This window comes from Arachis stenosperma, chromosome 8 (assembly GCF_014773155.1).
Source record: "Arachis stenosperma cultivar V10309 chromosome 8, arast.V10309.gnm1.PFL2, whole genome shotgun sequence".
NCBI classification, from domain to species: domain Eukaryota; kingdom Viridiplantae; phylum Streptophyta; class Magnoliopsida; order Fabales; family Fabaceae; genus Arachis; species Arachis stenosperma.
In genome coordinates this window covers 1,355,846-1,370,449 of record NC_080384.1, presented here as the reverse complement: position 1 = coordinate 1,370,449, position 14,604 = coordinate 1,355,846, and the positions used below count along the sequence as shown (strand labels likewise).

Sequence of the window (14,604 nt, the reverse complement as noted above, 5' to 3'; positions counted from 1 at the left end):
TGGTGATTTTAGCAAATTGAGAAAAAGGCTCAATTCAGAGACAGAGAAAGGACTCAAGATGCTGTCAGATTCTGACTTCTGTGCATTCGAATTGTAATTTCTGGAGTTATAGAGGTTCAATTGACGCGCTCTCAACGACATTGGAAAGCTAACTTCCTGCGCTTTCCAGCAATATATAATAGTTTATACTTTGCTTCGGAATTGAGGTGGGTCCAAAACGAGCGTTAAAGGCCCAACTGAGATTCTATCCGTACAGCAGCGTCCCAAAAGGAGTCCCAGCTCGTGAATTCACCTAAAACTCAGCCCAAACACTCATTAAGTGGGCCCAAAACGTGGAAATCTGCACCATTAGCCTAGTCTATCTCATTTATGTAATTTTTAGGTTATTAGATTAGTATAAAAAAGAGGAGATCACCCTTATTTTAGGATCTTCTTACCCACTTTTGAATTCTATCATATTTTATGTAAGCTATGAGCAACTAAACCTCCCAATTTGGGGTTAGGAGCTCTGTTCATCTTTATGGAATAATATTGTTACTTTTCTACTCTTAATCTATGTCTGAAAAGTGTGACTCGTTCGTAATCTCAATGAATCTGGGGTGGAACTAGTGTATGACCCCTTGTTCTACATGGGTTCTGATGAGTCCTTAGCGGGATCATCAGGACTAGAGCTTGAGGACACATCTCTTAGACGGCTAATCCATAGCTTCGTTGGTGAATTCTCGAGACATCAGTTCAGCCGAGGCATGGGGCGATTAGGGCCTTCGTGGTATAAACTATAATCATGAGCATCATTCTCCGATCCGGAAGATCCGACCTTGTCTGTGGCACTTTGAGTAGGATCATCAGAGACTGATCTGCCAGCACTTCCCCCTCGTTCAGATTGGATGACCATTAGCGTGGCGTTGGATCTGAAGCAGATGAGATTGAGTGACCACTAGCGTGGCATTCGATCACTTACAGTTTGCCAAAGAAAGAATCATTCATGGTTAAAGGTAGATGGTAAGAAGTATTAATCTGGAAGGATGAGCATCTCTGCAACCTTAACTGTTTTCCATTCTAAATTTTACATCACTTCTTTATTAATTGCTTTATTATTTGTTTATGCTTTCAACCAACAATCATCTTTTCTAATTGACTGACTGAGATCTGCAAGATATCCATTGCTTGCTCAAACCGACAATCCTCGTGAGATTCGACCCTTACTCACGTAAGGTATTACTTGAACGACCCGGTGCACTTGCTAGTCAAGTTGTGCGTGATCCAAATTCACCACACCATTGGGTGAGGCCCAGGGAAAAAAAGAAAGCATAGAGGCCAGGAGTTGGGTCTTCTCTACAGTATTCTCCTAACATTGAAGAAAACCCTTGGGTTCAGCCTGTAGGAACGCCTCCGCGGGTGTTCTCACTGCCGCTGTGGGTGGGGCGCGTGGTCTGGTTGTGGTCGAAGTGGTCCGACGGGGTAAAGGTGCTGCCCTAGTGCGCCAAGCGTCAAATTCCTCGTCGCAAGCTTGGAGTGGGGGTCCTTCGATCCCTCATCCCGGTAAGTAGCGAGCTTCCTGACCCCTCCCTTGACTCATGTTCGTTTATTCTGCTTTAATCATGGGCACAGTCCATTGTGCGTCCTTTCAAAAGAGATATAGGAAGGTTATCTCCATCTAGATTTGGCAGAGTAGGATTACATAACATGTATAGTTTTTTTTTTGGAACGTAATTGATTTCTTGTTCTTTGTTTTGTCGTTGTTTATTTGTGTTAAAATAATCCATGTAAGGTTAGTTAAGATAAGTATTTTTTTGCTGTTGTAGTAGTTAATTAGAGAATCCGATTATAAGATTATTTTTTTGTTTAGAAAATAATATGATTGAGGAGAAAAAGAAATCATGGGATAAGTTCTGCAAGTAAAACATAAACAAGTATAGAGAATTAAATGTGATCATATGCATGATGATTGATGGTTTTGGGAAATTGAGGGTGCTATGGGTAATAGCAGGTTGGTAGGCATGGTAATGAAATCATAGTTGTTGAGAAGGCACTTTGTTGGAGTGTCTAGGTAGGTTCTTGTGATCCGTTGGTTTGAACGTCGATGGTTCAGATGGTGTATAGCTTGTTATTTTTTGTTTTGAAATTAGTTGAGAAAAGTTAGAATTGGTGAGCCTTTTTTAGTAAATGGATACATTGTTCAATCTTGTGTTTGCTTAAACGGGAAAGACGTTTCTGAGCATTACCTAACAAAGGTTTTAACTGTTAGGTGGATAATTTTCTGGACAACAACAATACCATATGCTCAAGCCGGCATGAAAATATATGGCATGTTACGTGCAACTATACCCTGCATGCTTGTTTATTTAATCCATACTGTCTCTCGTGCGATGTAGCAATGAAGTGCAATTTCTTTCTGTCTACCAAGCTGCTGCCTCGTTACATACCCTAATAGTAGCAAAGTTTTGCACTTTTGCTTGCATGCTGCCCACTAACCTCATCACTCAAACTGACTCTCTCATTTTTTTTTTTTTTACATTCCTGCATGTATCGTGTGTATCTGCCCGCCAGTTATATTTCACACCACTCGCATAAGATATAATAAGTTTTCATCCATGACTCCAAATAATTGTGGTATGTCACCCAAAAGAGTTCTTATCTTATTATTTCCTAACTTTTTAAAAGATCCAACCTGAATCAAATAGATCAAAAAATGAAAAAAAATTATATCACCATAAAATACGGCAAAAAATATTTTGGTCCATAACCTTATCCATATCACTTGCATAGTTAAATTATTTTGACTTAAATTATTCACATCCTAATCCTTAGCTTACATATATGTTGTTATAACGGTGATACAAATATCATGCCAAGTGGTAAGTATAAAAATAAATTCACCAAGGTGTCACATAACGTTACTCCAATAAAATAATTCACAAAATAATACAATTAATATTATTATTATTATTATTATTACTATTATTTTTGTTCTAGCTGTTCTTCGTTGTCCGGCTTCACATTGTTCTTTTCTTTTTTTGGACATTGCTTCACATTATTCTTGTAAGTTATAATTCAATTATTTACTTATGCAAAAAAATGTACGAGTCCAGGAACAGGCAAACGTCCAAGAGAATGAACAAGGTCCATCTTCTCCAAAGTCCAAACTCATTTTCAACAAAGCCCATTACCACACTTGCACCCTACCTTAAAGCGTTCCGTTCTACGGTCTCGTGCACAGTGTAGCTTGTAACACCCTAGCTATTCGAATGCACGCTTCCGGCTGCACCACTCTGATAGCTCGAGTATTACGACGACTCTTATAATATTTAATATTAAAATATGAGCCTGTTTAAAACTTAAAACCGCATAACCTTTCATAAAGCACTTTTTCGTGAAAACATAAACGCACATGTACATACAAATCAGATACAATACCTTAAAATATATATATATATATATATATATATATATATATATATATAACACTAGCTTACAAACATACATATTATAATTACCTATCCCTCTTACAACTTAATAAAGATAAAGGCGAGAGAAAAAATAATAGCTAAAATAATACAAAAATAACAACTAAATAGAAAAAGAAATATAACTCTTCTGAAGCTTCGCCGTCCATATCCTAAAAAGGAATAACCTGTAGGGGAGTGAGAACGTTGTCCTCGCTTGTTCTCACTATAGGATTACAGAAATTGCTATAACAAGATACGTAAAATAAAAATTATTCTTAGAGTACAGTGATCATTGCTCGTCTTATGAGTCTTTCCAAAAACCTTGGGTACACATTAGAAATCCAGAAAATCCCTTTTTGAAGACTTTGGTAAATTTCTCAAATAATTTAAAACAAAACCTTTTTCCTTTCTTGTAAAATCTGAAAAGTTTTTTCTAAACAGTATGAATGACCAATATGTCCCAAACATAGGTTCAATTAAGTCTATGTTGTAAGAGTTTAATTTTTCATACTTTTCTAGACCACAACCATGAAAGCAGTTACCTACGCGGTATAAATGACCATCCCGTTCCAAGCATAGGTTCATTAAGTCTATGCTGAACCGGTCAGATACTTTATACAAAACTAGAACTCAATATACCAATCACGGCTTCAAGCCCATCCAATCCAACACTGCCCCCGGCCCAAACAACTCAATCATCAACCAATTCATCACAAATCAACCAATCAAACACAATCACAAATAATGTAGTTCAAACACAATCAATAGCAATTACAACAAATATAGCAGTTAGCAATTAACATAAGTATTCACATAGGCAAACCAATTACAATATGCACACCCAAACAATGTCACATAAATGCAAATGATGAATGTCTGCCCTACTGGCTGTGATATCACATTGTCGGTTCAACTGCCAACCCGACACATCCCCATGGAGATGTTGTCCTTCAGATTCATGGTGTGAGAACCCCCTAGATATAGTGCTCGAATCACTATCCAGGGTTTTGCGCCTGTACGCTCTGATGATCCGAAGGGATGCAAGCAGAATCTATTGCCACCGACCTCACATCTAAGCACAAGCGGGACGAACCACCACCCTTACGCCGCCGCCGCTACCTCAACAGGCAAGATCCAACCACAGCCCCTGTCGGGCGCATAGCGTCTCATAATCTCAATATAAAACAGTAGTCTAGTAGTTTTTCAGAAACATTTTCAACACATCAATCAGGCTCAATATCTTACTTCAAAACCATTCTTGGCCCATTTACCTTTAAATTACAACCATATTCAATTCACATCTTGCCAAGAATCACTTTTCAAAATGGAGCCACTTTCCACGTCTTTCCAACACTTCCAAACAATCTCAAAACCATGCCAATTTCAAAATCATCTTTCGAAAGACTCAAAATCATTCATTTCTAAATCAGGATTTGGTCATAAAATTCCTCAGCGGAGTCTCAAGACTTCAGGGGAGAAAAACCTAACTCATTTTTTAAATTCACTAAAAACCTCTGAAACCTTAACTTCTTGATTTAAATAAATAACATTGAATTTAAACCAAAACCAAGTCATGTGTCCAAATATTCCGAACCAATTTAAAACCAACTCACTTAGACCAGAACCAAGTCATCTAAATCAAAAATCAATTTCAGTTTCATTCTTAAATCTGTTTTCAAAAGCTCGGGAATTGTATCAGTTTTACTAAATCAAAGTTTCCTAAAATACTCCAAACTTTTCTTTAAACGTCGTAAAGTGAAATTAGTTAATCAAAATCCAAGTTCCTTTTAAATCCATTAAAACTCCTTCAAATTTGCTTATTAAATCAACTTCCAAAACATAATTATTTTCATCTTTAAATTGATTTTAAAACATAATTCTTTTCTAAAATAGTTTACATTCAAAAGATAACAATTTTCTTAATAAAGAGTTCAAACCTATTTCATATATCCGTAATTCAGTTCAAGGCATAATTCATTTCTTTTTAAAAATTTCGTTTCAAATAAAGTCTCGAATTTTATAAAAATTTTGGCAGCATCTCTCCTAAAACTTGGACTTTGCCACCCTTTCCGGGTTCCAATAAAACCAATCATGAACTATTTCCAACAGGTTAAGACCAAATCAGTTTCCAATAAAACAAAAACTCAACTTTCAGATTATCAAAATCATTCAAATCAACCAATCCAGAAATCACCGATTTATCAAAATCAGACATTGTCTCAATCAAACAGGCAACCATATTCATTCAAGATAAAATCAGACAATTCATAAGATTCACATAATCACCAGAAATAGATTTCGCACATCATATCTATTTATAACAATTCTAATTTAAAAATAAATTAGTTTGTAGAAAAAGTCCCTACCTCGACTCGTCGAACACATAAACCAAACGCATCACAAGAATCCTCTCTCTCAGCCCGAAATCACTGACAACCGCAACCTCAGCTCTAAGCCACCTTCGCAGCAACTATAACCACTCTAATCGCAACATATAATGATCAGGACCTGACCCCACGTTACCAAAAACTCATTCATTAACCAAATACAACAGAATACTAACGCAAAGCTTTTTGAAACATAAATACTTATTGAATTGGCGAAACGAAGCAGCCGCGAACTCCGAGCACGTCACGCAAGCATCGATACACAACCCTACGACTGATGACGCCACAACACCTCAGCCTAAATTATCAGAATAATAATCTAAAGGGTTTTCAAATTGAAATCGCTTACCGAAACAAGAAAGGAACGGCTGAACCGAAACAGCAGCAGTTTCTGAACCGATTTGGCGGCAGCCCCGGTAACCACCTCGAGTGGCGGCGACGACCCGCTCTCCAACGACGATAACTAAAACTAATCATACAACGACAATGAAGCTTCCAGAAACCCAAAAGGAAACGAAGACCAACTTAAACCCTTACCGGCAGGATTTTTCGGCAACGGCGGCGAGCAGACTGGCGACTGGGTGGCGCGACTCTTTCCCCCCATCGCGGCCCTCTCCCTCGCCTCAAATCTGCTCTGCGACAGTGCAGGGACAGCAGCGCGGCTGGGGCTGGGTGCGGCTTCAGTGGCGATGGCGAGGCAGAACGGCGACCCAGGCTTCACAGACGGTGGCTGAACGGCTCAGTTCCCTACTCCTTTGCGACCTTCTCTCTCGCTTGAGTTCTGACCAGCAACGGCGGCGGCTTCACGAGCAGCAGTGGCAGCAAAGGGCTTCCTTCATGCCTGCGAGGATGACGGCAGACTCCAAGGCGGCTCGACACTGTTAGGCCACGGCAGCAAGGCGCGGTGGCGGCGGTGAGGCGCGACACTCTTCTTCCTCTCCTCCTCCCTGCCGCAGCTCAGTCTCCCTCTCCCTCTCTACCTCAATTTCTTTCTTTCATGGAAATGGGAAGCCGTGTGTGTGTGATGGCTCCGCAGCGAAACAATGAAGAAGAGGGGTTGGGGCTGCGCAGCATTGAAGAGAAAGAGTGGAGGGAAAGGTATGCCAATTAGGTTAAGGGGCAATTTAGTAATTTTAATAAAATTAGGGTAATAGGGTTGGTTTTGTAATTTTAAATAAAAGTAGGGATAGTATGGTAATTAGAAATGACTTTTAACCCAACAATAATAATGTATAAAAATACTATTTACTCATTAATTTCATAAATTATTTTCAATAAAATGTCCAAATCCAATAATTAGAAATAATATAACTAATTTCTTTATTTTCCAAAACAATAATATCAATATTTTAAAAAATTAATTATTTAGTCCAAATCACATAAAAATCCTTATTATTTCACAACTACCAACTTTACAATTTCAATATATAAAATAACTCAATAATTGTAAAATTAGATAAAATCTTAATTTAAATAGCCAAAACTCATTATTTTTGGATTTCTAAAACTTTAAGTTGTAAATAGAAAATTAATCCAAAAATTATAGAGTTTTCCAAAACCTTGATTTATTTCAAATCCAATTAATCAAAACTACCTTTAATTACCTTCAATAAGATAATTTATGAAATTAAAACTGAAAATAAATATATGGTCTGAGATTAGTTCAAAATAAGACTTTTCAAAAGTCTTGGGTCTTACACGGCTCACCAGTTGAACCATCCCATTGTATCTGGCTACTCCTCACAAACAACAATCATGAATCTCCATCATCACACAAGCTACGTGTCACACCGAAGTTACATCTCACGGAATCTCTTTATTTCTATTAAGCTCTGTACCATATAATTATCCTATATATATATATTAGCTGTAAAGAGATAAAGAGATTCTGTGAGATGTAGATTCAGTATATATATATATATATATATATATATATATATATATAGAGAGAGAGAGAGAGAGAAAACTAAAATTATTAGAGAGAATAAAAAATTTTGTTATTAATTTTTAATATGTGTCACTCAATAAGTCAAAATAACATAACATAACATATTTACACTAATATTACATACATAATATTCTTCTCAAATAAGTTAAAAGACTACTTAAAATAAGTAACTATGTATGTTCTCTACCATGTGTTATTTTTGGTGTGTTGAAATCTTTTCTTTAGAATTTATTTATGAGTAAATAGTCATTTCTAATCATGAAATATTCGGACGCTGATATTTCTATCCATGAAAGATGGAAATTAAAGTTATACCCATGAAAAATGAGCTTTTGCAGATAAAATTATCGAAATCCTAAAAAATTAAATAAAATTTTCAAACTATCCTCTAATATAACCTAACTCTAATCTCTAATTTTACTCCACACCACCACTCCCCCAATCCTAAATCCTACCACCATTATTGCCGCCATCACTATCACCACCACCGTCATCACTGTAAGAACCAGAGTTTTTTACGTAAAATCGTTTTAATAAAAATAATAATTTTAAGTGTCCGAGATAGATTCTAAATTTAGAAGTTTTAATTTGAAAATATAAAGGTGAAATTTTGTTCCAATGAATTTTTCTGAGTCAGAAAATGTATTTTCTACGAAAGATTGAGAACCGACAGCCAAACTGGTCGAACCGGTTTAAGCCTGTCTGGTACTGTGTTTTGAGAAAAATAATATTTTGAAAATTGACTTATTATTTTGAAAGGACAAAAATAATTTATATTTGAAAACTGAGCACTAATTCTAAAGGTTTTGGCCCAAGATAGGCCAAACGGGCTTAAAACGTTAACGAGTTAGACCGGGCCCAAATTGGGCCCAAAGTCCAACATGTGTGTGTGTGTGTGTGTTTGTTTAATGAGCATTTAGCTCATTTCTCCCCCAAGAAAGAGTGAGGGTTCGAGCAAGAGAGGGTACTATTCACCTTCTTCTTCATTTGGCCATATCTTGAACTACAGAGCTCCGATTGATGAGTCGTTTGTGGCCACGCGTTGTTCTTCTCATCCTCTTCGATTCTATCTAGGTATTGTAGTGAGTGTTTCTCTATACACTGCCCAGTTTTCGTTTCCCCTTTTCAACTCAAAAATAGCTTTGGGTTTTTGAGTTTCTTTGTGTTTTGGCTGTTTAGCGGTGATCTAGCATTGGAGTATTATTGGATGTTGCCCCTAATGTCGTTGGGTAAGGTAAGGTTTCTCATATACCCTTGTAGTTGGTATATGGTGGTTTCTAGGTTTTGATTTTGGTATGTTATATGTGTATGGCTTGATAGTTGGTGAGTCTTGGAGGCGGTGTTGGTGCTTGATGATTGATGATCTTGTTGGAATCAAGCTTTTGGTGTTTGCGCATATTAGAAATCGGCAAAGGTATGATTTCGATTTTCTTTATGTAATATGTAATGTTTCTGGAAACTTAGGCTAGTTGACCCTAAGATAGGATTAAATGATATTGGTGTATGAATAATTATATGTGAATTGATGTTAATTGTTGGTGTGTTGGGTTATTGTGGTTGATGATTATTATTGGAGATTATTGGTATTGATGAGTATTTATGGTGATTTGCTATGATGAGGATGGGTGGTAAGTGAAGTATTTATGTATGGGAAATTATTGATGTGTAGTGTTGTTGTGAAATGTTGGGGAGTTTAATGATTTGATTGATGAATGTTGAGATTTATTGTGGTTGTTGAGAGTTGTTGGTATAGTTGATGATTGTTGATGATTGATGGTAATGTTATTGATGAATGAGGGGAATTATGAGTGTTTAGGATGATTGTGGATATTGATGTGAATTGGTGGAGGGATGTGAGTTTTATGATGATAAGGTGAGGAATAAAGATTATGATAGAATTGGTTAATGTGAGATATTGTTCGGTGTTGATTATTGAAATTGATGAGGATTTGTATTGTTTTGTTGATGTTGTCGTAGGTTGATAATAATTATGGATTTATAATGATTTATGGTGTACTGGTTGAGTGAATTAGGTGTGGAATTGATGGAGATGAGATAAAATGGTAAGTTGATGGGTGTGGTGGTATTCTTTGATGATTGAATAGGCTTGGAATTAGTTTGGTTGTGAATTTTGAAGATTTAAGAACCTAGTAAACTTTTGGTAAAAGTTGGTTTTTGGTGAACTTTGTCTAATCATAACTTATTCCTCGGTTTTCAAAAATTGTTGAAATTTAGTTAGAATTGAAGTTTATTGAAAACTCTTCAAATCGATATAAAGTTCCTAAAATTTGGATTCTTGCAGAGGAAGTTATGATCGTTCAAAGTTTGGTGTCAAAATCTGAATTCTGAACTTGCTGCAGAATTTGTGATTTCTGGTTTGTGTGCGCACGCACAACCTTGTAAAATTTACAACTTGTGCATACGCACAGCCCTGTGCGCATACACACGTTGGGAAGGGCCGTCTGTTGGGGGCACTAGCACAGCTTGTGCGAGCGAACAGACTTGTAAACTTTTGTACCTGTGCATACGCACACCCCTGTGCATACGCACACTTCTTAAAACTTCCAGGGCGTGCGCATGCACACCCCTATGCGTACGCACAAGCCCTGTTTCTCAAATTTAAACTTTGTTTTCAACCATTTCACCTTCCCAACAAGCTTGTAAACTTATGTGACACCAATTTAAGATTCTTGGGCTCATTTTTGGGCATTGAATCATGGGAAAGGCCTTAATAGAATTTATTTGGGTATTACTTTGAACATTTAGAGAACAGAGGTTTAGGTTTCTGGTGTATTGAGGATGAGTTTGGTTGAGAGAGAAAGAAGAGTAGTGAACTTGGTGATTACTGACAACAAATTGAGAAATTGGGGAACTAATGAGTTCGGAATGGAAATTAGGAATGATTATGGTTGATGGAATGAGTATGAGTGTTAGTGTGCTATGAGGAGTGGCTTCTGAGATTGAATATGTGATTATGATATGCATTGTGCTCCGTCGTAGGGGTTGTGGCAGTCTCCTGCCTACGTTCGGATGTGAGGTTTGAAGCTGGGCTTCTCATTCATATTTCTCGCAACCAAAGGAAGTTGGTAGAGCACTCTCCCTCGGAATGTTTCCCTCTGAAAGGAGAAGGTGGTAAGGCACTCATCCTTCGGAATTATTCCTCCTGAAATGTGATTTCTCTCTGATTGCAAGCTGGTAGGACACTAACCCACGGAATCATGCGGCAACAAAAGGAAGGTAGAAAGGTACTCTCCCTCGAAATGTTTCCCTCTGAAAGGAGAAGGTGGTAGGGCACTCATCCCTCGGAACTATTCCTCCTTATGCGCAATAGAGAGACTAATCCGGGAGTTGTCGACCGGATTTTATGTCGGGTTTGGCACTAACCGACATGTGATATCACAGCCAATATGACAGACATTCATCATATGCATTTTCTATATGCTTGCTTGCTTTGATTACTTGAGTTTGCCTAATTGTATAATATGCATACTTGCTTCTTGAGTTACTTGTTATATATATGAATATTACCTGTGTTTTTCTTGCTTGCATTATTTGTGATTGTCTGGTGCTGAGGAGGTTAGGTAGGTGGTGGCGATGGGATCGCACGGAGGTTAGGGTGGCGAAGGCTGTGGGATACAACGGTATGATTAGTATTAGTTAGAATTCTCCTAAGTTTAGATAACCCTGGTTTGTGGTTTATGGTTTATGTTCTTTATTTATATATATTTATTCTAAGCTTTAATATCCGTATTTGATGTGAAGTTCTAGGATTGCCTTCAGCGTCCCGGAACCTTACATCTTACATATTGGGCACTGTTACCATACTGAGAACCTACAGTTCTCATTCCATACTTTGTTGTTGTTTTTCAGACGCAGGTTGCAAATCCACCTCGGTGAGATTGCGAATATGGTGATAGAGCGGAGTATGGTTCCTCCTTGGTTTATTTCTGTTTTACTTTGTTGTAGTTACTCTCACATCTCTTTATATATTTGTCTTTATGGCCTTAGAGGCTTATTTGAGAGAATAGTTGTATAATCTATTTTTTACTCCAAAATTCTGTATGTCTGTATATACTAGTCGGCTTAAACTCCGCAAGCTGCGGCTAGTTTCCTATGATATTTATATTATTATATCTATATATGTTCTATTCTTTTGTATCTATACCTTGTATCTTATGCATTAGCTTCGTGTGAACGTTTCGCACTTTTGTAATTCTGTCTATGAGCTTAATCCTTCATCGTGCTTCTAGAATATAATATTTCCTTCTATATAAGTATGTATAAGCCTTAGAATTGTCGTAACCTCTGATTAACCTTTGCTTTACGGCTACAGGTAAGGCTTAGGGTAATTAAGGTGTTACAATCACCACCTTCAGACACTTGCACCGGTACAGCGAGTCACCATACTTCAACAGCTTTACATAGTCTTTTGCAATCTTACCAATAAAATTCCTAGCGGTTTTGGTCTGTCCAAGTGCAAGCTTGTAATAGCCTTTGTTGTAGAGCACGTGGAGGAGATCTTCGTAGAACGGGTGATTATCGTCGAGGCGAGGAAACTCATCAATGATGGTAGAGAGCTTGTCATAAAAATTTTGTTGAGTGTACTTCATTTTTCGCATATAAAACTGACAGAGACGAAAAATTGCAAATCCTTTGTGCATGACGGTTGGTGTCTGGCGCTGGGTACGGGAGATGACGGTGGTGGTGATGGTGGTAGTTGAGAATGAAAGTGGTGGGAGGATTTAGGATTGAGGGAGTGATAGTGTAGAATAAAATTAGAGGTTAGAGTTAGATTATATTAGAGGGTAGTTTAAAAATTTTATTTAATTTTTTAAAGTTTGGATAATTTTGTCTTCAAAATTCCATCTTTCATGGGTATAACTTAAATTTTCGTCTTTCATGAGTAAAAATGTCAGCGTCCAAATCTTTCATGGTCAGAAATAGTTATTTACTCTTTATTTATAGATGAATGTTTTCAATTAAATAATAGTAGGGTATTATTTATCTAATCCACTTACTAATTAGTGGAAATATATTTAAAAAAACCTATGCCGTATTAATTGATAATATTTCATACTCCATTATGTATGATAATGTTCCATGATATGCCATCCACAATAATAATCCTTTTATAACATTTTCTCTTGGATGTCATTAGGGATATGCTTTGTTAAAAACATTGTCAGAAAAAATCATGCAGGATAAAATCCTGATTAAAGAAAAAAGAGTACAATATTCTTTATAATGAGAATTTTCTCGTTTAAAAGACCTCATAAAAAAACCCAATGGGATGAAAATCTGGAAGAAGAGTATAGTCTCTCACTCTCTTGATAACATCATATAAAATCTCGATAGTGACACATTCTAATTTTATGTACTAGATTTTCAAATGAGGATGTAGGAAGTGATTTGGTAAATAAGTCTACTAAATTGTCACTTGAAAGAATTTGTTGAATGTCAATTGTTCCTTAATTTTAAATGTCGTGTAAAGAAAAGAATTTGGAAAAATATGCTTCGTTCGATCACGTTTGATATATCTACTTTTGAGTTGAGCAATATATGACGCATTATCTTCATACAACGTTATAAGGGTTATCTTGTCAAACAATCCACATGATCATTGAATATATCCAATTAAACTCCTAAGCCAAAAGCATTCACGACTTGCCTCATGTATTGCAAGTATTTCAGCATAATTAAAAGATGTTCCAGTTATAATTTGTTTCGTAGATCTCCATGATATACTTGTATCACCAAATGTAAACAAGTATCCTGTTTGGGATCTACCTTTATGGAGATCAGATAGATGACCTGCATCTACATAGCCAACTAATTGTTACTTAGATCTACAAGGATAAAATAACCCCATATCAGTTGTTCTACGAAGATATCGAAACACATTTTTTATTCCATTTCAATGACTTCTGGTTGGAAAGAAACTTCATCTCACTAATAAGTTTACAGCAAATGCTATATCGGGACGTGTATTATTAGCAAGATACATTAGTGCCCCTATGACACTAAGATATGGTACTTTATACCAAGTGTTTCTTCATTATCTTCTTTTGGTCGAAATGGATCGTTCTTCATATCTAGCGATCTTTCTATCATTGGGGTTCTTATTGGATGTGATTCATTCATATAAAATCTCTTTAAATTTTTTTTGTGTAAGTTTTTTTTATGAATAAATATCCTTTTTGTTACATACTCAATCTGAAAGCCGAGATAAAATTTGATTTTTTCAAAATATTTTATCTCAAACTCTTCTTTCAGTGTATTTATTATCGTTGGGATCTATTCAGAAAAACCAATGATATTTAAATCATCAACATACATAATAATTATAATGAATCTAGATACATATTTTCTTATATAAACACATGGGCCAATATTATCATTTTTGAATTCCTTTTCATCAAATACTTTGTACGACAATTGTACCACATCCGTCCATATTACTTTAAAACATATAAAGATATTTGCAATATAATCGAGTATAATCCTTAGGAATCTCTTCAGATGATTCAGATATCTTTAATCCTTTAAAGACTCTCATATAGATATGACGATCTAATGACCCATATAAATAGGTCATGATCACATTCATTAGGTGCATATTTAGCTTATGGTATAAAGATAAGCTAATCAAATATCTCAAGTAATTGTATCAACTACATGAGAGTAGGTCTTATCATAGTCTAATTTGTAAGAAACCTTGTGCTACAAGTCGAATTTTGTAGTATACAATTTTATTATTCTCATATCGTTTTCTCATGAATTCTCATATGTATTCAACAGGTTTCACACCTTCGGATCTTCG

General features: G+C 36.2%; 1 protein-coding gene across 8 annotated transcripts; it reads right to left on the bottom strand.

The window, feature by feature from the left end:
• Nucleotides 1-2,816: 2,816 nt before the first annotated feature.
• Nucleotides 2,817-6,938, bottom strand: LOC130944664 (uncharacterized). Of its 8 annotated transcripts, none has more exons than XM_057873094.1 (5): nt 6,374-6,938; nt 6,186-6,299; nt 6,013-6,110; nt 5,816-5,919; nt 2,817-3,692 (listed from the first exon to the last, which is right to left on the bottom strand). In XM_057873094.1, the coding sequence occupies exons 1-5, from the start codon at nt 6,438-6,440 to the stop codon at nt 3,620-3,622; spliced, it is 456 nt and encodes a 151-aa protein (XP_057729077.1). In that variant the 5' UTR covers nt 6,441-6,938; the 3' UTR covers nt 2,817-3,619. The 8 variants fall into 8 exon arrangements, with proteins under 8 accessions (XP_057729077.1, XP_057729078.1, XP_057729084.1 ...); XM_057873095.1 differs by having other exon boundaries at nt 2,823-3,634; nt 6,186-6,305; nt 6,374-6,934; XM_057873101.1 differs by having other exon boundaries at nt 2,823-3,634; nt 5,816-5,930; nt 6,186-6,305; nt 6,374-6,932.
• Nucleotides 6,939-14,604: the final 7,666 nt, after the last annotated feature.